Source organism: Aethalodelphis obliquidens, unplaced genomic scaffold (assembly GCF_003676395.1).
Source record: "Aethalodelphis obliquidens isolate GAN/ISIS:26980383/991018 unplaced genomic scaffold, ASM367639v1 scaffold43, whole genome shotgun sequence".
Classification (NCBI taxonomy): Eukaryota; Metazoa; Chordata; class Mammalia; order Artiodactyla; family Delphinidae; genus Aethalodelphis; species Aethalodelphis obliquidens.
In genome coordinates, this window is record NW_020837987.1 from 12300498 (window position 1) to 12322954 (window position 22457).

Below are 22457 nucleotides of genomic sequence, written 5' to 3' on the forward strand. Positions count from 1 at the left end.
GGATGACAAACACGAAGACGGTCCTTCTGCTCCACCAAGTGGCCCGTGGGCGAGTCCCTCGTGATGTCTCTCCAGTCAGCCCTCCTGAGCACACTGTGCCGTCCATAATGGCAGTGACCGGGACCTGATCTCCGTCCCTCTCAGAACCCCCAAGGGGGCAGGGTAGCCACTTTCCGTTGACTGGGCAGCAGGTCACCAAAGCCACAGGAGAAACTGGGGCCCTGGAGGCATTCCTGGGGCCTCCCTTACCGCTGTTTCCCCGGGAGTCCAGTGTGAGGAGGGCACTGCCAGCCTCCAGGTCATACAGGACGGTGTCGCCAGAGCGGAAGGAGGCCACAATGTGGGCAGGCTCGGTGCTGGTGAAGGCCACTGAGGTGGGGGTCCCATGATCTGAAGGCGGAGGGGGAGAGAAGGCTGCCTAACGGCCCTGCTCTTCCCTGGGCACGGGGGGACAGGAGGCGACCCTCCTCTGGGGGCCTCCGTCTGTACGGCTCCTGTGCCACCTGCCAGGGTCCCGCATGCCCCCATGTCCCCCCCACTCACCGCTCGCTGTGGGGAAGGTACAGAGGCAGGTTGGGCTGCTGCTGCTGGGGTCCCAGATGCGGACGGTGCCGTCGGCAGAGCAGGAGGCCAGGCGCTGGGAGGTGGGACTGAAGGCCAGGCCCCACACTGCATCCCTGTGGCCCTCCAGGACGTGGCTCAACACGCTCGGGTCTGGACCCGCCAGAGGGAGAGAAGGGCTGCGTCAGGGCCGCCGGCCCCGGCCCCAGCCGCGACAGCCCTGGAGCACCAGTTCTGCCGAGACGCAGGCACTGAGCTCGAGCTGCCCTTTCGTCTGGCTTCGTCTCCAAATCCTCACGCCTGCTCTGACCGCTAGCTGTTCTGTGAAGCTTTCAGGGCCCTGAAGGCGCCGCAGAGTGGAAGCTCCAGAAGGTGGGGATTTCCTTGTTCCCTGCTGTCCCCGCAGGCCCGCGATAGTGCCTGGCACAAAGCCGCTGCTCGAGATACCTTTTAGGACTTAGTTAAGGGGATGAGGGACAAGGGTGGCTCTGTGGCCCTGGGACCCTTTGCAGCCTGGCCCCTGTGGGTCAGCCCCACCCTCGGTCCCTGCGGTGTTTTCTGCCCAAGAGCACGGCCTTGTCCGGTCTCTCCAAAACCCTCTGGTCGTTCCCACCATTGCCTCCCTGGTCACTCGAGTCCACACAGGGTGCTCTGGCTGGGTCCTGCTGACAGCCGACGTGTGACAACTTGCTTAGCCTAGAGCAGATACTGCCTGGGACTGACCCCTGACCTCTGAAAGGGTGAGACCATTCTTCAGAAAACAGTATACATTCTCTGAGAGGAGACACAGACCTCTAAGCTCTGCCATGACAGCCTGTTGTACGGAGCCACGTGTGCGATCAAAAGGGTTATCAGAAGAGGCGTCAGAGGGCAGGGACACGGAACAGATGTTGACAGTCTGGTCACTTCTCCACTTAATCTTAAAGGTGGCCCAAGGATACAGCCAAACTCCCTACAGCCTGGCCCAGCTAGAGTCTCCGTCTCACCTGCTCTACCTGCTCGTCGCTGGCTCCCTCCGCTTGACCACGCAGACGTGGGCAGAGCTGAGCACAGAGGGCTGCCAAGGCCCACCACGCCTTCGCCCAGGCTGGTCCCCGGCCCCAAAGCTCAACCCCAATCAGCTCCTCTGCGAAACGCTCCCCCACCGCCCCCGCTGCTGCCTCTTCTTGTCCCACCCTCGGGCACGTGCTGAATCGCCCTGGCCCGTGCTTCACCAGACCGGGAGCCCTTGGCAATGCCGACCCCCAGTACCCAGTGTGAAGCCTGGGGGCTGCGGGAACCAAGAGGCCCCGGTGGCAGGTGGGTGGGGGAAAGGAAGGCAGAGGAGGGAGCTGTCCTCACCGTAACCGTCGTACGGGTCCATGTTGAGGTCTGGAATCTTCCAGCTATGGATGCGGGCATCTGCCCCACCGCTGTAACAGTATTCACTGTGGCTGCCCATGGCTACTGCCAACACGGGGCCCCTGGAGGATACCAAGTTGGGTGAAGCGGGGAGATGAAAAACTCCAGGCTCCCCCTCCCCCACGGGACCCTGAAGTGCTCCACTAGCATTTTTCAAGGCTGGCAAAAAGGAATCCAGCATCTGGACCTCTGGTGGTACCATCCAGGCAAGGTGCCTGTCCCAGTCCCCGTGTCTGTTTCCTCCTCCGAAGGCTGTGCTGAGAAGCAGCTACGGGGGCACTGAAAGTCTGCAGAGCACCAGGAACAAGGTGGGGCGTGTGCAGAGGGTCACGGGACTCCAAGCCCTCCTGCCACCCTGCCTCAGCCCCCAGGACAGCAGTGCGTGGGCCAAGGGCCAGGCTGCCTTTGGGGGCACTTCCCTACCTGTGAGCCCGGAAAGCATGGATAGGTTCCACGTCTAGCGCAGCATTCCTGGGGGGAGACAGAGGAGCTGGATGTCGCTGGGAGCCCCTCATCACCCTGTCCCGGCGCCCAGGTGCCCTCCCCCCCCCCCCCCCCCTGGGCCGCTGCTCTCACCTCTTGGCCGTGACCGCCTTCTGCAGGTTCCAGAGCTTGAGCGTGCCGTCCTCGGAAGCAGTGAGCAAAGCCGACTGGCTGTGATGGAAAGCCAGGGAGCGGATGCCGTCGTAGTGGGAGCGGAGGGTGAATTTGGGGTTCCAGGTCTTCTTAAAGGCATCCTTGCTGTCAGACAGCTGGGGTGGGGGAGCTGCCTCAGTGTCTGCTCGTCCATCTCAGCTGTCCCGCAGACACCAACCCCCAGCCCCACACGGGGCACCTCACAGACTGGCCTCCAGCCCGGCCCTCTCCCACTTCCTCCTTGCCCGCAGTGTCCCCTCACTCACTCAGCAAGTGCCTGCAGTGTGCAGGGCCTGGGCTGGCTTCTGGGGAGGCAAAGGGGAGCCCAAACCCTGGGGATCTCACCATGCAGAGGGAGCCTGGGGGAGACAATCAGATCGTCTCCACAGCGCAGAGGATTATGAACTGCGAGCAGTGCCATGAATTACAAATGCACTGAGAGGAGGTATGGGGCAGCCTGTCCTCCTCTGTGGGGGGTCAGTAAGGCTTTCCTGAGGAACTGACAAGCCATCAGGATGTAGCCAGATAAGGGGAGGGGACAGAGGATGGAAACTGCATGTGCAAAGTCCCTGAGGCAGAGGCAGCAAGGGCGGATCCTGAGCCTGAGAGGAGGGCTGGGATGCAGAAAGCAAGGGAGAGAGCGGCAGGAGATGAGGCCAGGAGGGCTGGCCAGAGCCACAATAGTGGCCCACGCTCAGGAATGTGCAGCTCATCCCAAGCAACAGGGGAGCCACAGAAGGGTTTACAGCAAGGAAATGACACAGCTTCTTCCGGCCGCCCCGTGGGGGGGCTCGACTCGGGAAGACAAGAGTGCCTGTAGAGAGAGAGGTGAAGAGGTCCTGAGGGAAGTCTCCCAGGGAGACGTGAGGCAGACCAGACGCTGCGGAGTGGAGATGGGGACAAGCACACAGTGGGGAGAGACTGGGAAGCCGAATCAATAAGCCTCTGAGGGAGAGTCCCAGAGACACCCCACAGGTCCTGGCGGACGATGGTGTCGCTCTCCAGGTGGGGTACCTGGGGAGGGCCACTCGGGAAAGGAGACGAGCAGATTGTCAGTCAAGCCTCAGTGCCCTGCCCCAAGATGAGGTGTACCCCTGATGAACCCCTTCATCTGGGCTCTGTCCCCCAAGGTCACCACTTCTGCCACAGAGGTTTAGGCCGGAGGGTCTACCCCCTCCCATGCACGCTGCCCCATGGGGATGGGTCTCACCTCGGGGAGAGCAGAGGAGCCCTGCAGCGTGCTCCCTGCTCAAACCCTCCGCTCCAGTCTCGCTTCCCAACACCCCACAGCAGTGTCCTACCCTTGCTGGGATCACTTGAAATCTTGCTAGAAGCTGTGGTAAATGTCCTGCTACAGGAACTTGCTCACACACGCCCGTTTCAGAGATGCCCAGATAGCCAGAGGCCCGGCCACAGATCTCAGGACACTGGCCCTAAGGTCTCCCTTCATTCCAGCCCAACATACCAGATCGTCCTGATTTTTTGTTTTGTGGCTTAAAGTCACCTTCCCTTCCAAAGTCAGCTCAATTCTCACCTCCTGCGCAGACTTTCTTACCCGAATTGCCGCCAGCCCAAAGCCCCCTTCCTCTAATGCTGTATTTTGACTCAGCACCCCCTTCACCCTTGCCTCCTGTCTGCGGTGGGTCCTGGACTTGAGGTGCACGGAAGCCCAGGGTGCGAGGGAGCAGCGCCGGGAGAAGGAGCCTGGCAGCATGATTGAAACATAGGCGCCAGAGCCTTTTAGGCCAGAAACCTCGGTGACCCCAGTCAAGTCCCACCGCCTGTCTGTGTCGGCACCTCTGTGAAACAGGGAGCTGGCGAATGAGCTCACATCGTCCTCGTGTGTGAGGGGCTGGGCACAGGTCGGGCACACGGTCAGAGCTCAGCCAGTCCCGGCACTGCGTCGACCGACGCCCCGTGGGGGCCTGTGGGGGGTGGGCACCCTGAAAACTTACATCACAGCTGAGGTCGTTGTCGTTGGTGACGGTGAGATCTGCCAAGTCCCCCAGGCTCACCTCCCCGCCCCCGATAGTGTCCATGATGAAAACGTCTGAGGAGAAGCCAAAGGAACCTGGTAGGGGGAGGGGAGGGAGGGTGCAGAGAGGGGCAAGGAGAAAGAGAGAAAGACAGAGAGGCAGAGAGAGAGATAAGGAGTGAGAAAGAGAGACAGGAAGAGGACAAGATCAAGAATCACAGCTGGAAAGAAAGAGACAGGGAGAGACAGACAGACAGGGCAGGACAGACAAAAAGAGAGGGAGACAGAGACAGACAGACGAACTTTTGGGACAGGGAGGCTGCAGACTAGAGGCTGGGCCTCGACCCTGAGGACACAGAAGCCCTGGGCTTAGCTCTGCAGCCTCCCTCTGCCGTGGGCCCTCAGGACTAGGCCAGGGTGGAGGGGCCTCTTACCTTCGTGGGGCCGGGGCTGGGGTGTGCCGGGAGGTGGGCCGGTCACTTTGGGTGGCAGCCCATCCACATCCCGAAGGTCGGCCAAAATTCCCTGGAGTTTGACCCGCCGGGTTTCTGCAGGGACAAGGCACAGGGCAGGAGTTACTGACTGGTTCACTCAGCCACGTGCAGGCGATGCCTTCCCCACCACCGAGAGCTCTCCTGCAGCTGTGGGGAGACCGGAAAGCCCTGGGCTCCGGGTGGGGATGGCGGACAGGCAGAGGAGACAGACTGAGATGGGACCCTCAGTGGGCTGCCCTTGCTGGGGCCTCAGTCCCCAGCCATCCTACATGACCCCCGAGGGCCGCGCAGCCGGGAGTCACAGGACAGGAAGCAGCAGCTGCACTGCCCCGTCTGCCTTCTCCACTCCGGGTCTGCATCCTGTCCACCCCGCCCCCTCCGAGGTCCGCCAACAACTGGCTGCTCGAGTGGAGGACTGGAGGCCCTGCTGCAGGAAGAGCCGGGCCTGCCTGTGTCCCCACAGGGGTTTTCCAGGGAAGGAGTGAAGGCCTGGCCATCGTGGTGCAGGCCTCCCGCTCTCCTTGGCCACCCTCCTCTCAGGAAGTGTATCCGTCCGGTGGAGACCCTGGGGCAGGAAGCAGCTGCAGGCGGCTGTGTGTGCCTGCAGTGAGGAAGGTGGGCCAGAAAACCCCCAACTCACCCAGTTCATGGTGGGTCCCCTCTCCGGCGCATCGCCGGGGGTCTGGAGAGCCCTCTCCGTCCTCTCCTGAGCCCAGGAAATCAAATTCGTTGATGGCATCCTCTGAGTCATCTTCCTCGTCTTCATCCTCCATTTCAGGAACCAGGGCCTTGGATGGCAGCTGGGACATGGAGACAACCAGGGGTCAGGGGCTCCTGCATGGGCCCAAGCCCACCCAGTCTCCAGGAACAGAGAAACCAAGGCTCCTGGCCACGGCCCGCAGGGTCCGCCCCAGCCCCACACTTTGATGCCGTGCTCCCCCTGCTGGGAGCACTCAGGGCTGCTCCTCACTGGAGGAGCTGCTCCCCCAGCCTGGCTCTGGAGACCCCTTCCGCTCCTGCTGCCTCCAGCAGTGATCCCCACACAGGGCCCCCCTCCTGGCCTTCACTCAGGCTGTTCCTGCTCCCCCATGCCCCGCCCCCCAGCACAGTACTTCTCATGAAAAAACGTCGGATAATATGACAGCCTGTTTCGGGGGCGAGGGAAGATATATGTGTTTCTATGGGTGTGAGTGGAAGGAGGCACTCAATCAAAGTGAGAACAGATCCACGGGTACAATAGTAATAATAATGAACACTTACTGGGCCAGCCTCTCTGGGTTACTCAGTGCACTGAATAAGCTTCACATATATGATTTCACAGCCCCATGAATAATTACTATTGTAATTACTATCCCCATATTACAGATAAGGAAAACTGAGACCGAGCAGAGTGAAGCCCCTTGCCCAGGTCACCAGCTCAAGCCATTCCTTATACACTAAGACGGCTCTGGGGTGCGAGGTTACCTGAGGTTCTCCGAGTCTTCCTTATAATTTTCTACACTGGCTGAATTTTTGTTTTCTTACATAACAAGCAGGAGCTACTTTTAGAATGAGAGAAAACACCCCAATTCCTCCATTTTGAGAAAGAACGCTGGGCGAGTGAACACTAAGTTTGCTATTTCCCACAGTCGGTCTTAACCAGGAGCAAGAACCAAATCATCCTGTTCTCCTCAATTCACAAGCGTGGACCAAACCCCAGGCTTGTGAACTTAGGAGCAGCACCACACCTGTCTCCCCACACGGACACCTCCGAGATGCAGCCTCACGAAGTGGCATCTTGCGTATGCTTCTTCACCCTCTTGTGGCGTAAGCATCACCGTGTTTCACATAAAGTGCCAGCCGGGAGCTGTGTACTTGGCACTTCAAAGGCTGCACTTAAATGGCTTAAGGGAGTTTCAGAATTTTCAAATACAGTTTTGAATCCGAGTTCTGCTTTAAGTGCTTCGGAGACCACTGGTTCCGAACACCACCTCTTCCAGGAAGGCTTCTCCCTCCTAAGTGTTCCCTGCCTGGGCCCAGCCTCAGTCAGACTGTGAATTCCTCGAGGGCAAGGCTGATGCCCCTCCTCCCAGAGGCTCAGCATCCTGAGCTGGGTCTGGAGGGTATGAATTTGGAGCAGCTATGCTCAGGCTCAGGCATCGTGGAGGGCCAGCCTCTGGCCTGTGTGGGAGGAGGGGGATGGGACGTGAGTGCCTTCCTCTTCCGTCCTGGGAGAAGACCCAGGGTCAAGGTTCAGACAGCCTGCCCAGAGAGATAATGGCAGGGGTCAGTCCACGAGAAGGGCCCTATGCAGTTACATCCTGCCATCAGTCCTGCCTGGGACTGTTAGTGCCAGGCCCCTGCCAAGCACTGCTAATACTGCTGCCGCCGAGCACCTGGCCTGGCAGCCACCGTGCAGCCAAGGGCTTTGTACGCATGAACTCATTTTAACTAATTCCACAAACCAGAGACAGGTACTAATTTTTTTTTTTTTTTTTTTTTGCGGTACGCGGGCCTCTCACTGCTGTGGCCTCTCCCGTTGCGGAGCACAGGCTCCGGACGCGCAGGCTCAGCGGCCATGGCTCACGGGCGCAGCCGCTCCACGGCATGTGGGATCTTCCCAGACCGGGGCACGAACCCGTGTCCCCTGCATCGGCAGGCAGACTCTCAACCACTGCGCCACCAGGGAAGCCCGACAGGGACTATTAGTCCCTGAGACTGAAGCCAAGACAGAGAATCATGCGCCCGCGGTTACAGAGCCAGGCCACGGCCACTCTGGGAGTCACGGACAGGTCTTCTGAATCAGGGTCTGGTCACTGAAGGTCTGCTGTGTGGAGACAGAGGGCTTGGGGAAGCATGGGACCCCTACATAATGAGCCACCTGACAGGGCATGTGGGACAGATGCGGTGACTGACGCAAAGGCTGAAGGGAATACGCGATCATTTCTGATGGGAGGAGCGGAGAGGAGTGGGAAGGTTTCCCAGAGGAGGCTGAGGCGAGACCTGCAAAAGGAGTGAAAATCCCAACAGGGGGCAGGAGGGACCAGGCGTTCTGGACCAGGGGAGAAGCTTAGAGACCCCGGACTCAGTGACACCCTGCTTCTCCTGCAACCCCAGTACCAGTGTGCCGGCTCTGTGCATTCCACTCCCCTCAGTGCGTTCACTGAGTGCCTGACCTGCGCGGGACCCTGCGCTGAGCCACGCCGGGGACACTGGACATAGAGCTGAGGCCAGAACAGACCTGACACCAGACAGGGAGGACCCAGAATGGTCCCGGTCAGGACGGGGGAGCCCACAAGAGCCTCCTGACCCTGTGGGGGGAAGGGGAGCAAGGGCGAGTCAGACAAGGATTCCTGGAGGAGGGGGGTGTCTGAGGTGAGTCTGAGGAGGGAGGGCTAGAGCTCGGGTGGGAAGGCCGGGTCAAGGCAAGCCCCTGAGGCCGTCTCCCACAGGCTCCCCTTCCTGGGCACGTGTCCCTGCATCCACTGTGGCACGTCCCTCTGCCTGTGACTACCTAGAAGCCCGCACTGGCCCCAAGCTCCTCCACGCCGGGACCGGACCTCGGCGTCTCCATGTTCTCACGGCCAGCACAGAGCTTGGCCCGTGGAGGCCCACATGGATGTCTACTGGACAGATGAGAGCCGGCCCCGTGTAAGGACGGCACCGTCAGGATGGCGGGAGCATGGGGCTCTGGCAGTTAAGGAGTGGGGGGAAATGCGGTGGGAGCTGTATCTCCAGGCCAAGCTGAGACGTGGACTCTACCTTGCGGGCAGTGTCCCTGGGCCTCGGTCCTGCCACCAACAGCAGACTGGACACTCACATCCTATGAAGTCCCCCCTGGAGTCCCCCGACCTGGCTCCAGGCTGAGCCCTGGGCCTGGCCACATTCCCTCAGGGTGCTGGGGAGGGAACAGTAAAAGACTCGCACAGTCCCTGCCTTGTGGAGCGCACAATCTACTGCAGGAGACAGAGGCAGAGTCACACCAAAACATTTCTAAGTCCGACTGTGGCCAGGCTGGCCAGAAGGAGAGCACAGAAGAGAGGGTGTCTCAGAGCTGGCCTAACCTGGAGACTCAGGAAAGGCCTCTCGGGAACATCTGAGCCCAAGGAAGGAGGATGGAGAGAATGACGGAAGTGCAGGTGGAGAAGGGGCCGGCCCTGATAGAACAGACCTAGGCACCTCCCAAGGTACCTGAGGCAATGGCACGGCGGGACAGGAGATGGGGACCCAGGGAAGCGACATGATCAGGACACAGACCAGTCCTCAGAGGCAGCCCCAGAGCACTCACAGAGGCGCTCTGCTCTGCACACACAGCAAGGGCCCCCTTGCAGAAAGGGGGAGGGGCACCCCTTGAGCTCCCGTGCTCACCTTCACGCGCTGCTTCTTGTGCTGCACGCTGTCCAGCTCATCGTCCTCATCGCTGTCCTCATCCTCGCAGCTCTGCAGGAAGGGAATCTGCTCCAGCACTGAGCCACCCAAGCGCTCTTTGCCGTCTTTGCCGGCCGCATTCCTGCCCACGACACGGGGGGCAGAGGGGGCATTAGTCTTGCCAGGCGACAAAGCTCAGATGGGAGAGCGCCGAGGCTCGGGGGCCAGAGCCTGGACCCGGCTCTCAGGAGTGCCAAGCCCACCCTGACCCCAGAGGAACCTTGACTCTGATCACACGCAGGGCTTCAAGCCCAGCCTCTGCCTGACACACCCCAGCTGGAACCCTCACTGGGACCACAGACCAGGCCCAACCCCGCACTGAGCTCTGACCCTCCCTGAGTCCCAGACTAGCCCCCAACCCTGACGGCATGGCCCTGGCATATGCTGAGTCAGAAGGAGAGCTGGACAACCAAGCGCCACTGACTCAGCAGCTCCCGTTCCCACGGCCGCTCCAACGGCGAGCACAGAGCAGGTGAGTGGCGGGGACAGACCCAGCGAGAAAGAGGAACCGGCCACTCCACGGCCACTCGGGCCCCTCACAGCCTGCACTCTCCCCACTGACAGACGGCGCTCCCCTGTCCACCCCGGCCCGCTGTTTAACGGCTCCGTCGGGATGACAAGTTTTAGTGAAGGAGGTTATTTTCCAAACCTGACTCCAGGGCAGAAAGGAGGGCAGAATTTGAAGTTCAGATAAATGCCAACAGCCTCCTTTTCTGCCACTGGACTGATGCCCCAGAGAGTTCTTGTCAACTGCCCGGGTGGATGGCTGCCACTCCGCCGGGACGCTGCGCCCAGGCTCTCCTCCCGCTCACTAGCTGCCTCGGCCTGGCCTCCTCTGCTGGACCGCCCCCAGGGCTCGGTCCTCGGACCTCCTCTCGGCACCATCGACACCCTCTGCCTCAGTGACCGCCGAGTCCCGTGGCTTCCAAACCCACCCGTGTGCTGGTGAACTGGAGGTACGTTTAGGAGTCAAGCGCCCCCACCCCTCGTGCTGGGGGTCAAACAGGCACCTCAAACTCCACTCGTCCTGAACGGCCCCCTTGAAGCCCTCCCACCCTTTGTCTCCTCCATCTGGGTCAGCACTGCTCCCAGCTCTCAGACCACACCCTTCAGTCACCCCTAATTTCTTTTCCTCTCCCCCCACAGGCAGTCCTTTAAATAGTGTCGGCTCAGCCTAAAAACCCACCGAGAAGCGGACCCCTTCTCACCCCTCCACTACTGATGTCCATCATTTCTTACCTGGACATCTGCAGGAATCTCCTACCCGGCCTCCCGGCTCCCAGCCCGACCCTCCGTCAGCCTCTCCGTCTCCAAGCAGACCAAGTATATCAGATGATGTCACACCCCTGCTCGAAACCACTGGCTTCCCACAACCCCAGCCTCCAAGCTCCTTCTGATCTGACTCCTGAGATCTCAGCGCACCGCAGACCACAGCCCCCACGTGCTCACGCCACTGCAGCCACACCAGCCTCTGTGGCTGCTCCCGAACGTTCCAGGCCCTTCCCATCCCGGAACCTTTACACTTGCTGTTCCCTCTGCCTAGAACATTCTCATTCCAGCTGCTTGGGTGGCTTAGCCTCCACTCCACGCAGTTCTCTTCCCAAATGTCACCCCATCCGAAGCAGTACTACTTCTCCCATCACTCTTTCTCACTGCCTTTTACATAGCACCTCACGTCACCACCCATTAAGTTATTTATTTTGACAAATTACAATTACTGATGAGAGAATGAACGAATGAGAGCTCCCTGGGGGCGGAGACCGCATGTTGTGCCCCCCTCACCCCCCGGTCCTGGCATGCGGCCCAGGGGCTGCCTTCAGCAGGGGCTCGGTGTTTCCTGGGGAGCACACAGGCCTGAGCCTCGGCGGGGCCGGGCCAGCGGGAGCTGTGATGCACAACAGCAGCAAGGCAACGCCAGGGGAGGGGAACCCAGGGGAACCCAAGACAGAGCCTGGACACCGCACAAGGAAGGGACAGAGGAGCCCACGATACACTCCAGGAAGGAAGCGGCCCCCAGAGCATGGCGGACTTCCTCAGGATGCAGAAGGCACACAGGGATGCACCCGCCAGACCCAAGGGCTCACCTCTTGATCTGCTCCTCGATCTGTTTCACCAGCAGCGACTCGCCGCCGCCGAGTCCCCCGGGGCCCGGCGTGGCCCTGGGGCCCCCTTCGCTGGGCTCCATGGCCCCGTTGAGCTCCAACGAGCGGCCCAGTAAAGAGCGCACGCGCTTGGACCGCATGTCCAGGATGGTATCGGTGTAGCCCACCTCTTCCAGGTACCTGCGGGGAGGCAGAACCAGGGCGGGTCAGGAGCCTTGTGGCTTCTTCATACGCTGCGGGGGGCCGATGCAAATTAGGCCAGGCTTTTTGGAGGAGCAACTTCAGACTATACATCAAAATTTCAAAGAAGCATACCCCTGACCTTACCATTTCCCCTTTGAGACTATTTCCAGTGGAAGCCTTTCTACACGGGCACTGTGCTGTCACAGATGCTCGCGGAGACACCGCACATATGGGTGAACCAAAACGCAGAGGCCAAACTACACGTCCGCTGCTGAGGACTGTGGGAGCAAATGACTGCTGGGACACTATGCACAAGATAAACAGAGCAGAGTGCCAAGGAAAGAGGCCATGATGAACAGCGCAACAAAAACTGTAAGTTAGGTGTTCCTTACAATTCAAGTGTTTGTGGGAAAAAAAGAATGTGCATGTAAGTATAGACCACACACACACACACATTTTATCACACCCCTCGCTAGGCCTAGAGAGAAACACACTAAACTTAAGAGCAGTGACCTCTGGAGAGCGAGACTGGGGATATTAATAGGAACTTCTGGCATTTACTCTACTCACTTCTATGAATGAGCATTTATCACTCTGCAATTACGAGAACTGAAGCCAGCTGGGACTGGTCTAAACGCTGAAAATATCTGTGGCTTCAAAGGACTGGAGACAAAGAGTCCCATGCTGGCCCTCAGGAGGCGCCTCCAGAGCCTCTTCTGTTGAGCCTGAGCCTGTCCCTTTGGGAACATCAGACAGCGCCGGCCTCAGCCTGCTGTCTGGCCTGCTATCTCATCTCGGGTGCCTGTGTGTGTCCGACGCTTCCCCTCCCCACCAGTGGAGGGGCAGGAAAGTGTGGTGCGGAAGGAGTTGGGCTCTGGGGACAGGCTGCCCGAGATCACACCTCAGACCCTCTGCTGATTAGCTGTGACCTTCCATAAACAGATACCGTCTCTGCCCCTTGGTTTTTTCATCTGTGAAAATGAGGGGAATGCTAGCAGTTACACTACACGGGGGTTTATGTGAGGAATCCTTGGGTGCAAAGCGTTTAGCGTGGTGTCAGGCTCATAACAGGTCCCTGGCAAGCGTCTCCTGTGATGATCTTTCTGTTGTCACTGTTTGCACACCCTTTAAGCTAGCAATTGCACTCCCAGATATTCAGCTTAAGGAAATCAAGGATATGGACAAATAACTTCCTGGTGTTTGTCACACTGTCTACTGAAAAAAACACCTTCAACGAAATACACAAGAAGAGACTGGCCATAGGAAGTCATGATTATCCACGTGACAGACTACTATATAGGTCTTGAAATGATGCAACGTAAGTAATTTAGTGGGAAGATGTTCACAACGCTTAGCAAAAGCAATGCATTATGAAACACTGCAAAGGGGGAGCCCCGGCTTTTATAAAACACACACACACACACACACACACACACACACACACACACAGGCACAAATACATATCCACGGAAGAGAAAGCATATGTGCCAAAATGTTTACAGGGGCATGAAATTCCTTGGGTGGTGGAATTATGAGTGATTTTTATCCTTTTCTTTCTGTTTCCCTATGTTTCCCTAGTTTTCTAAAACACACACATCTCTTTAATAAAAAACAATTTAACATTACCCAAGGCACAGAGGCACTTGGGGTCGCTTTCCACACGTGCCTCCTGCAGGGAGTCTTCCCTTGCTCTCCCCGACGGGGTGACAGCTGTGGCCAGCAGGGATCCTGACAGCTCAGGGTCCCCAGGGGGACAGGAAGGACTGTGGAGTCTTCGGGCTTATCTCCCAAGCCAAACATGTGTTCTCGCCCCCCAGCCTCCACCCTGCCCTCCACACACTCACTGTCGGAGAAGCTGCCGCCCCTCTTTCCACACCAGCGGGCTGTTCTCCAGGGTGACCGACTCCACCGGGCCATTGGAGACTGGAGGGTGGAGAGAAGGGAGGTGGGCTGTCTTGGTCAGGGCACCACCACACACCCATCACCTCCTCCATCGTCCTTGGAGCCCCTTCCTGAGAGCGTCTGAAGCCTCCCTCTGCCCCTGTGCTCCTCCTCTCTAGTCTCTCGGTCACTTCCCCAACCATTCCCAGACTATCCTCAGACTCTACTTATGTTATTTTCCCACACGGGAAATGGGCTCAGTTCTGAGTGAACGGGCAGACTCGACCGCGTCCCAGCCTGGCTCTGCCGCTTCCCGGCTGTGTGGCCTTGAGCAGGTTAGTTTACCTGAGCCTCAGTTTCCTCTTCTGAGAAACGAAGTTAATAATCTCAGCACCTATCTCTTGGGATTGTTGAGGATTAAGTGAGACAATGTTTGTTTTATTCATCAAATATTTATCGGGCATCTACTATGTGCCCGGCTAGGTGCCTGGACTACATCAGTCGACAAAAACCCCTGCCCTGGTGGAACTCACACTCTGGTTGGAGGAGTCTGACGTGAAGAACAATGATCACTGTCAGCCTGGCCTCGAAGGCCCCGACCCCGTGAACACACCACTCTTTCAGGTCTCCGTGCTCCACTACACTCCTCCCTCTGCCTGGAGTGCCTTCCCTACTTCCCTGACGATGAACTGATGCCTCCTTCCAGGAGCGCAGACGGTCGGGCCTTGTGTGTCTGTCTACCTCACACAGGGACAGCAGGCAGGACTCCCAGCCTTCTTCACCCCCTGTCCCCACTGCCCCGATCGCCCAGCACAGGACCTGGCAGAGCAGCCTACGGGGGAGGGACACTGAGACCCAACCCCTCCCCACCCCGGCCGAGCCTGCTTTCTGTGGAGCACAGTGAGAGAGACATGGCCCATCTCAGCTTTCCTCTGTCACATTCGGTTTTGTTGGGAGGGGGCAAGAGGGGAGGATCGGGGGTGGGTACCTTGTTCCGACAGTTCTGGTTTCTTCTCCCCCTGGTTCAGGTCTGTCCCGAATTTCAATTTATGATATTTGGCCCTAAAAGATCAAGCGAATAACCAGTGAGAGACGCGGAAGAGTAGACAGGGCCAGCCCCCACCTCAGGAATCCCAGATCCCAGATCCTCTCTAATCAGCTCTCCTCCCTCTGAAGCTGAGCTGCCCGATTATGAAGCAGCCCGGGCGGAGGAGGCATCACGGATGGCACTGTGAAGAGCCCACTCTTTGGAGTCAGGCAAACTGGGTTGCTATCCCAGCTCCAGAGTCCTTGAAGAAGTCCTCACCCTCCGGAAGCCTCACCTGTACCCATTAGGCCACTGGAAGGGATAAATGAGACAATGAATATATGGTGTTTGGCATGCAGCGGGCCACCACCATTATGAATACTGTTATCAGTTGTTTACCCCGAATCCCACCCACTATTTCCTGTTCTGTCGCCCTCTCCTGGAACCATGCAGGACTGGGTGATGGGGAAGAGAACGCTTGACCCCAAAGGCTTGATCCCTGAAGGCAGGACAGGGGACAGCTGGGCTCACCTTTCCTGCTTCAGTGCATATTCTAACATCTTGATCCGCCGCACCAGGTCTGTCTTGAGATTCTCTTGCCCCTTCCTTTCTCCCTGGAGGAAGGCCACCTGAGCCTGCGGTGGGGCGAGAGGGAGACAGGAAGGCAGCAGGGCTCAGGCTCACTGACATGTGTCACTCACTCAGGGACAATCAGCTCCAGCCCTGCCCCCACAGCAACACACAGCAGCCACTTCTTCAGGCGTGAAGACCCTGAGCCAGGGTTCCATGGAGCAGTGAAAGGGCGGCTGGATCTGTCTCCATGTCACCCGCAATGAAACAACTGAAGAGAAGCCCTTGACCCCTGAAATTAAATAGGGACAGCCTGGGCCTAACTTGGTCCCCACCTCTGGGGAGGAGGTGGCCAGGGAGGTATTAACAGCCCTGGGCGCCTCCTCTCCCCACTCAGGCAGGTGCTGTCCCTAAGGTTGCTGGTGGAGGTGGTGTGCCACTACTCCTACCAGAGCATCTGGCTCTGGGAGGCGTGGGAAGCTACTTCTGGCGTTTAGGGACAAGAGTGGGCGGCTCGGCTCAGCTCCCGCTGCAGCGCGAAAGCTTCCCCACCCGACCCCCACGGTGGGGACCAACCTTTCCACTGGAGTCTGCCCAGGGTGAGGGAGACGGGCCACAGCCACGGCCCAGGGCCCCTGCCAACCACTTCGCGCTGGCCGCTGGCATGGGCTGCCCCAGTCTGCTCTGGTCTGTCAATAGGTCTTTTGGAGACACCGGGTCAACGGCCTTCGAGGCAGGATCTTGGCCCCTGACCAGGTTCCGGAAGCCCAGTGCCAAAGCCCTGAGCGCAGGGCTCCTCCCTGGCTTCTCCCCAAGGCTCCTCTGTTCCAGGCTAGGACCGCCTGAGCTCCAGGCTTGGCTCGGCCACTTACTCGCTGCATGATCTTAGGCAGGTCACTGGCCCTCTCTGAGGCTCTGTTTCCCCTCACGTGTTAAGTTCTTCTCAGTCCAAAGCCTGGCACAGAAGAAAGGCTAACAAATGCCAGCCCCTACCTCTTATTATTTTTATTCTCCCTGTCTGTTCTTCTAGAGTCTTGAAATGGGCCCAGTTCTTTGAGAGAGCTAGGATCCCTCTGAGACCTAAGGCCCATCGGGCAGAGCTGGCTGTGGCTCACAGGCCTCCTGCCCCACAGGCAGCTGCATCTTCCTGAAGCCAATCCTCACGCATCAAATGCTTACTGAAGAACTTCAGCAGCTCCCCCAGAAGCCCCCAGTCGCCCCAGACACCTTTTCCAGGTGGTGAACGTTCCCAAAGCCTCGCGTTCAAGGACTGTCCATTGTTGGCGGCCTCTCAGACGCCCATGAACACGCCTCTTCCTCGCCTTGCGGCTCAAAGGACCCTGACCTATCTGCCCCCAGCACTTGGAGCACAGCACAGCCCTGTGCCCACAGGCCTCCTATCACCCGTCCTGCTCCAGGGACCAGGTCTCTCCCACAGGTTAGTAGAGAACCAAATGTGCGCCGGGGGCCAGGGAAACAGGCACACTCAGACACCACTGGTGGCGCCATGAACTGACAAACCCTTCCGGGCGGGCAATCTGGCTATATCCACAAACGTGTGAAATGCACATGCCTTTCGTCCTAGCAGTTCCACTTCTAAGGAATTTACCCCACAGGCATAACTGCAATGGTAGACTGCCTTTTGAAGAAATAAAAAGGCATATATGTATACTAGTGTATGACAAAAGTATCATTCATTCATTTACTCACTCCACAAATATTTATTGAGTCCCAACTATGTATCAGATACAGTTGTGGACAGAGGACACAGCACTGAACAACACGAGGTTTATATTTTAGAGGAGGATGTGGGAAAAACAACGAACAAATAAATACACGTCACAGGTACGCTATGGAAAAGAAACCTCACCTGTCCATTGAGAGAAAGGGACTCCCCCCAATACTTTTTTTTTTTCTACACTTTAAATCAACATATACGTACATAAACACCTAAGGCCAGACAGGCGGACTCATACGTGATCAATGTCTTGGAAGTTTGAATTTCTGTCCTTTGTATACCTTCTCAGTCACCCTGAGGTCTACTCTGTCCATGAGTTGTTAGAAGGTGGGGGAGCGGTAGAGAAGAAAAGGTCGATCACCAAATACAAGCCCGGGGTCACGGCCTCCCTGTACCCTCACCCTTCTGGGCTTCCGTCCATGAGCTTCTGTTTCCCAGTGCCTGGGCGGCCTGCTGAGCCCACATGCATTCAGTATCTGACACTGGTGACCGCCTGTGACGGGCCAGGTTCTATGTGAGGTGCTGGAGAAGGAATGGAGAAGACGAGTGCCTCCTGTCCCCGCAGAGCCCTCAGTCTGGCTCAGGCGACAGACAAGAGCAGCCACAACTAACACAGGATATGACTAGGACCCCAGGGAGGGAGCAGAGGCGGTTATGGGAGGGACACCCAACCCACTTCTGGAGTGAAGAAGTGACAGTTCAGCTAAGACCTGAAGGCTGATTAGCAGTCGGCCAGGGGCCAGAGATAAGGGTGGCAAGGTGGGCTTAAGGAACTCTACAAAGGCCAGTATGCCTGCATCCGAATGTGTAAAAGGGTTAGTGAGGAAAATCAGAGAAGCCTGCAGGCCTGACAAAGGATCGCAGACCATGTGAGCAAGTCTGAAATTCATCCTAAGAGCACAGGGGAAGCTACGGAAGGGTTTTTTAAGCAGAGAAGAGATATAATCAGATTTACATCTTACAAAGGTAATTCCGCAAGCTAGAATGTGGAGAAATGATAGCTGCAGGGGGCGAGGGGAGGGCAAAGCTAAAGGCCGAGAGACCAGTCACAGAAGGAAGCAATCCCAGGGAGAAATGACAGGGGCCCAGATTAGGATCAGGCAGGGGGGCAACGAGTGGATTTAAGTTAATAAGGAGGTGGCCCTCACCTGCGGGGGAAGAAAGTGGAGTCGAGGGGCAGAAAGCAGGGTCAGACCTCACACCTGCTCAGCCTCCCGCACCCCCCTTGCCCCATAGCAAGCCCTGATTTCCCTTCTCCTAATGATGATGCAAGAATCTCACTCTGGGGGACTTCCCTGGCAGTCCAGTGATTAGGACTCTGCGCTTCCACTGCATGGGACACGTGTTTGATCCCTGATCGATCGGGGAACTAAGATCCTGCATGCCATATGCCGCGGTCAAAAATAATCTCACTTTGCTCTGTGGGCCTCTTCCCAGTTCCTCTGGCAAAAAAGGTAAAAAAGAGAACCAGAAACATGTGGCTGAAGTGTCCCGAGTTGGTGGAATACCACGGAGAGGGGAAGTGCTGGTGGCCAGTCCCTCCCACCCCGCAAACACCAGCAGCCGCGGCTGTCTGATCTGTTGGCAGGTAAGGCTGGGATCTGGAAGTTTTCTACCCACCACATCCACCCACTGCCACTCTGAGACAGGGCTGCCGCCTCTCCTCCGGCTGTTCCCTTTCCACCCAGGCGGCATGGAAAAAGCTTCCGGAGGGGCCTGAGCATCTCAGTCCTCCGAGGGGCCGCTGATGACTCTCTGTACCCCAACCTTTCTGTCCCAGCCCGCTCCCCATCCCAGCTCAGTCCCATCTGGCCCTGCATCTCCTGCACTCCACTCGTCCTCCCCAGGGTCTGGGGGCCCCTGGCAGGGTTGAGTCCCCATGGATCCACCAGAGCCCCTTGTGAGGCTGGCAGTAGAGACGGGCCAGCTCCATACCTTCTCCACCAGCTGCTCCTATATGAATGTCCAGTTCAGGCCCCACCCCCAAGGTTCCTCTCTTCCTCAAAGAGCTTGCTCCCCTTTGCAGAAGTACCAGAGATCGTGGGCAGAGCCACGCAATCAAAGACTCAACTGCGTCAGTGTGTACAGTTCTCTGTAACCTCCTGCACAAACCAGCCTTCTCTATTAGCCTGGAAGTTTCTGAAGAGCAGAAACCACACCACCTCCTTCTGGGAATTCCCCTACCTGGCAAAGTCCTGCTTACTATCAGACCACGTCGATGCCACCTCCTTGCTCCCATCTTCGGGCGCCTCCTGGCAGGACCTCACGAGAGGCTGCCTTTTCTGCCGCTCCCCACATGCTGACTGCACGTGGGTGCTGTGCCAGGAGCAGCTGCACGCAGCTACTTGGAGAAAAGGTATTCAGAGTTTATCAGAAAAATCTGACGCAGTCCAGGCCTTAAAGGATCTCACAGGAGAAGTCACACTTCCCTAAGTGATAAGGGCTCGAGCAGAAGTGTATAAAAAGGGGTGCTGCTGCTGGGAGTGTAAACGTGGGGCGACTTGGCACAGCTAATCACCCCTTTATAAACACATCTATTCTACCATTCCACCCATCTATTCTGCTGTATACTCACAGGGGAACACAGGGACATTCACTGCAGCCATTTCCCACAGGCAGAAATGGGAAGCAACCTAAAAGTTCAGCAAAAGGGCTCAAACTAAATGAGCTACGGTACAGACACCGGTGGAATGGAGTTTTCAAAAATAATAAGACCTCTCTCTGCTGATATGAAAGGAACACAAAGACACATGAGTATGTGGGATAAAAAAGTCACCGAATGATACATGTAGTATGATCTCATATATTACACACAGAGGTGAATTACTTTCAGAGCAATAACAGTTGGGGGGGACTTTCCCTTTTCACTTGCGCGCGCACGCGCGTATTCACATCTATACACTCTGACGCTTCTGAGATCTTTGAATTTTTACTAATGTAACAGAACAAAAGAAAATAAACGTACAAAGTAAGAAATGCTGGAGCCTAGACAAAGGAGAGCCTAACTGGGTGCTATCCACAACTTCCTCTCAAACGCCAAGAAGGACCACCAAATGCGGGAACAGACACATCTTTTCTTTTGTTTGTCTCAAAGATGAGGAAGCGGGGTGGTGAGTGCTGTAGGGTACACTGGTCTGTTACGAGTGCCGGATGATCCTGGGGAGGCCACTGGGTTTCCTTGGAACAGGCTTCTCATCTGTCCTGGGCGTCAGAGAGGTATAATACATGGGCTTGAAAGCCCACAGACCACCCCTGCCACCCACAGGCTGTGACCCCAGATAAATCACTGACCTTCTCAATGCCTCCATTTCCTCTTCTGATTATTAAAAAAAAAAGGGGGTGGTGGTGGAGGAGGAATAATATCACTTACCCTCCCAGAATGTTGCAAGGATTAAATGATACCATGTATCTGAAGTGCCTAATACAGTGCCTGGCACATAATATGTGCTCAACAAACAGCAGCTGCTATCATGATTGCTAAGTGAGGGCAATGCCATTGGCTCTGCCTCCATAACGGGATACTGAGAAGATCTAATAAGATGTACCCTGGGGAAGAGTTCTGTAAGTAGAGATGGGACACCATGGGACACCAAAGCAAGGGGTACTTACATAAGGATTTCTCTCCCACCCCAACCCCAAGCCTCTGCCACCACACAGCTAAGATCCCTATTGGGGTGGGAGAATTGCGGGATGCTCTCTTTATTCATCCTAAAGACAAAATTCTAAGCCGGTATTTACTTGGGTCCCCACCTCAACTAGATAGGAAATAGCAAATCGGAAGGGGAAAGGCGAGCTGCTAGAAGCAGGTACTGACTTCTGCTAATAACGCCCCAGCCCAGGGACCCTTCAAATCCTCACAACTCTTGATACCCAGGCTCATGACACTCTGCCAATCGACCCACACTTCTCAAGGTCACAAAACCCAGTCCAGCCTCAGCCTCTTCCAATCATCATCCGAGGGCACATCCCTCCCCCAAGCTACTCGACAAACCATAGGGTCCTTTCCCAGAAACTTCCACAAACACCTCCCCCCAGGATCCTTCTGAGATGCTTCCTCTGGCTGCCTTCCTGCTCTACAAAATGCGCCCCCTGCCATCCCTCAGGTCCCCCGGATTCCTCCTCACATTCTCCATCCCGCCTCCCATCTCCACAGCTGGACATGTTTGACCCTCCCCCACTCCAGTTCGGGGTTCTCCATCCGACTTCCTACACACTTCCCATCTCAGGGCGGGGATCCCCACTCCTCCACACCCCCAAAGAGTTTCGGCTCTCAGGCTCTTCCAACACAGGTTCTTGGGGCACGTCCTGGCCCCGTCCGTGCTTCCGACCCAGGGACCCCCTCCCGTGCCCTCCGAAGCCACGCCTGCCAGGGCTCCTCAAAGTTTCCTCCTCAGAGGGGAGGGCACACATCTTCATCGGGGACCCCCCCCCCGACACCTTGCTCTCATCCCCCGAGTCCTCAACACAGCCGTCTTTCAGTCCCTCCTGTCCAAACGCTCCGAAACACACCCGTCCCGAGCTCCCTGACTTCCTCTTCCGACTCACCCGGGTTACCCGCCCCGACCCGCTCTCGCCCCCAACGGATCCCAAGTTCCCCCGACTCCCCCTCTCTCCCACCCGGGGCCCAGCGGGCTCCACCTCCAACGCGCACCTGGTCGGGGACGGAGTGGGAGTCCCTCGGCACCCTTAGAGCTTTTTGCTCACTCGCATACAAGACTCCTCCATCCTCTCTCATCACCCTTTGCTGAGTTCTCTTGGGGTCCCCTCGGGGCCCCGAGGCCACTCTCTCAGGAACCCTTCTGCCGGTCCGTTCACTCCCACTCCCACTTACAGCCGGTTCTGCTCCCCTGCGCCCCTTCTCTCGGCGGCCGCGGTCGGGCCCTCCCGGCCCTGGGCCCCCCTCCCGCCTCCACCTGCCCGGGTGCCCTTAGGATCCCCCTCGGACGGCCCCTCACTCCGTCTCGGGGCCGGTCGCGGTCCCCTACCCGCCCCCCCGGCCGTCCCGGCGGCCATTGCTCCAAGATGGCGGCGGCGGCGGCGGCGGGTGAGGCCGGGCCGGCCCGGGCCGGGCGGGGGGTCGGGGGTCCCGGGGCGGTACTCACCTGCAACTCGGCGCGCTCGGCCTCCCAGCGGGCCTTCTCCGCTTCGAAGCGCGCCCACTCGTGCTGGATAAAGTGTAGGATCCCGGGCAGGCTCAGGGGCTCCGGTCCCGCCGTGGGGCCGGGGCTCCCTCCACCGCCGCCTCCCTTAGCAGCCGGGCCGGGACCGGGGGCGGGGGCAGAAACCGGGGCCGCCCCCGTCGGGCCGGGGCCCGCGCCGGAGCCGAGCGGGCGGCAGGAGGAGGCAGCGGCGGCGACCGCGGCGGCCGCTCGCTCCTCCATCATGGAGGCCCCGGGGCCGGCCCGCGCGCCCGCTGTGCCTCGCGCGCCTGCGCGGCCGCGCCAACAGTCTCGCGCGCGCGCTTGGTGGGGGCCGGGGGGGC

The 22457-nt window shown here is 58.1% G+C and overlaps 1 protein-coding gene across 5 annotated transcripts in view; it reads right to left on the reverse strand.

Moving 5' to 3' along the window:
• Positions 1-22439, reverse strand: part of STRN4 (striatin 4) — a 28905-nt gene extending 6466 nt beyond the window's left edge. For 3 of the 5 annotated variants that reach the window (XR_003427442.1, XR_003427441.1, XM_027079941.1), the window contains exons 1-14: positions 22078-22439; positions 15199-15302; positions 14629-14702; positions 13604-13682; positions 11559-11756; positions 9415-9556; positions 5708-5867; positions 5008-5121; positions 4554-4669; positions 2539-2714; positions 2386-2433; positions 1903-2024; positions 544-714; positions 250-390 (exon numbers count right to left, since the gene is read on the reverse strand). Coding sequence is in view for 1 of the 5 variants with exons in the window: in XM_027079941.1 (XP_026935742.1) it covers positions 250-390; positions 544-714; positions 1903-2024; positions 2386-2433; positions 2539-2714; positions 4554-4669; positions 5008-5121; positions 5708-5867; positions 9415-9556; positions 11559-11756; positions 13604-13682; positions 14629-14702; positions 15199-15302; positions 22078-22359 (1927 nt within the window). In the remaining 4 variants the exon portion in view is untranslated. Of the gene's footprint in view, positions 1-249; positions 391-543; positions 715-1902; positions 2025-2385; positions 2434-2538; positions 2715-4553; positions 4670-5007; positions 5122-5707; positions 5868-9414; positions 9557-11558; positions 11757-13603; positions 13683-14628; positions 14703-14962; positions 14980-15198; positions 15303-22077 lie in introns of those variants that run through there. The other 2 variants (XR_003427443.1, XR_003427444.1) reach the window with 2 other exon arrangements.
• Positions 22440-22457: the final 18 nt, after the last annotated feature.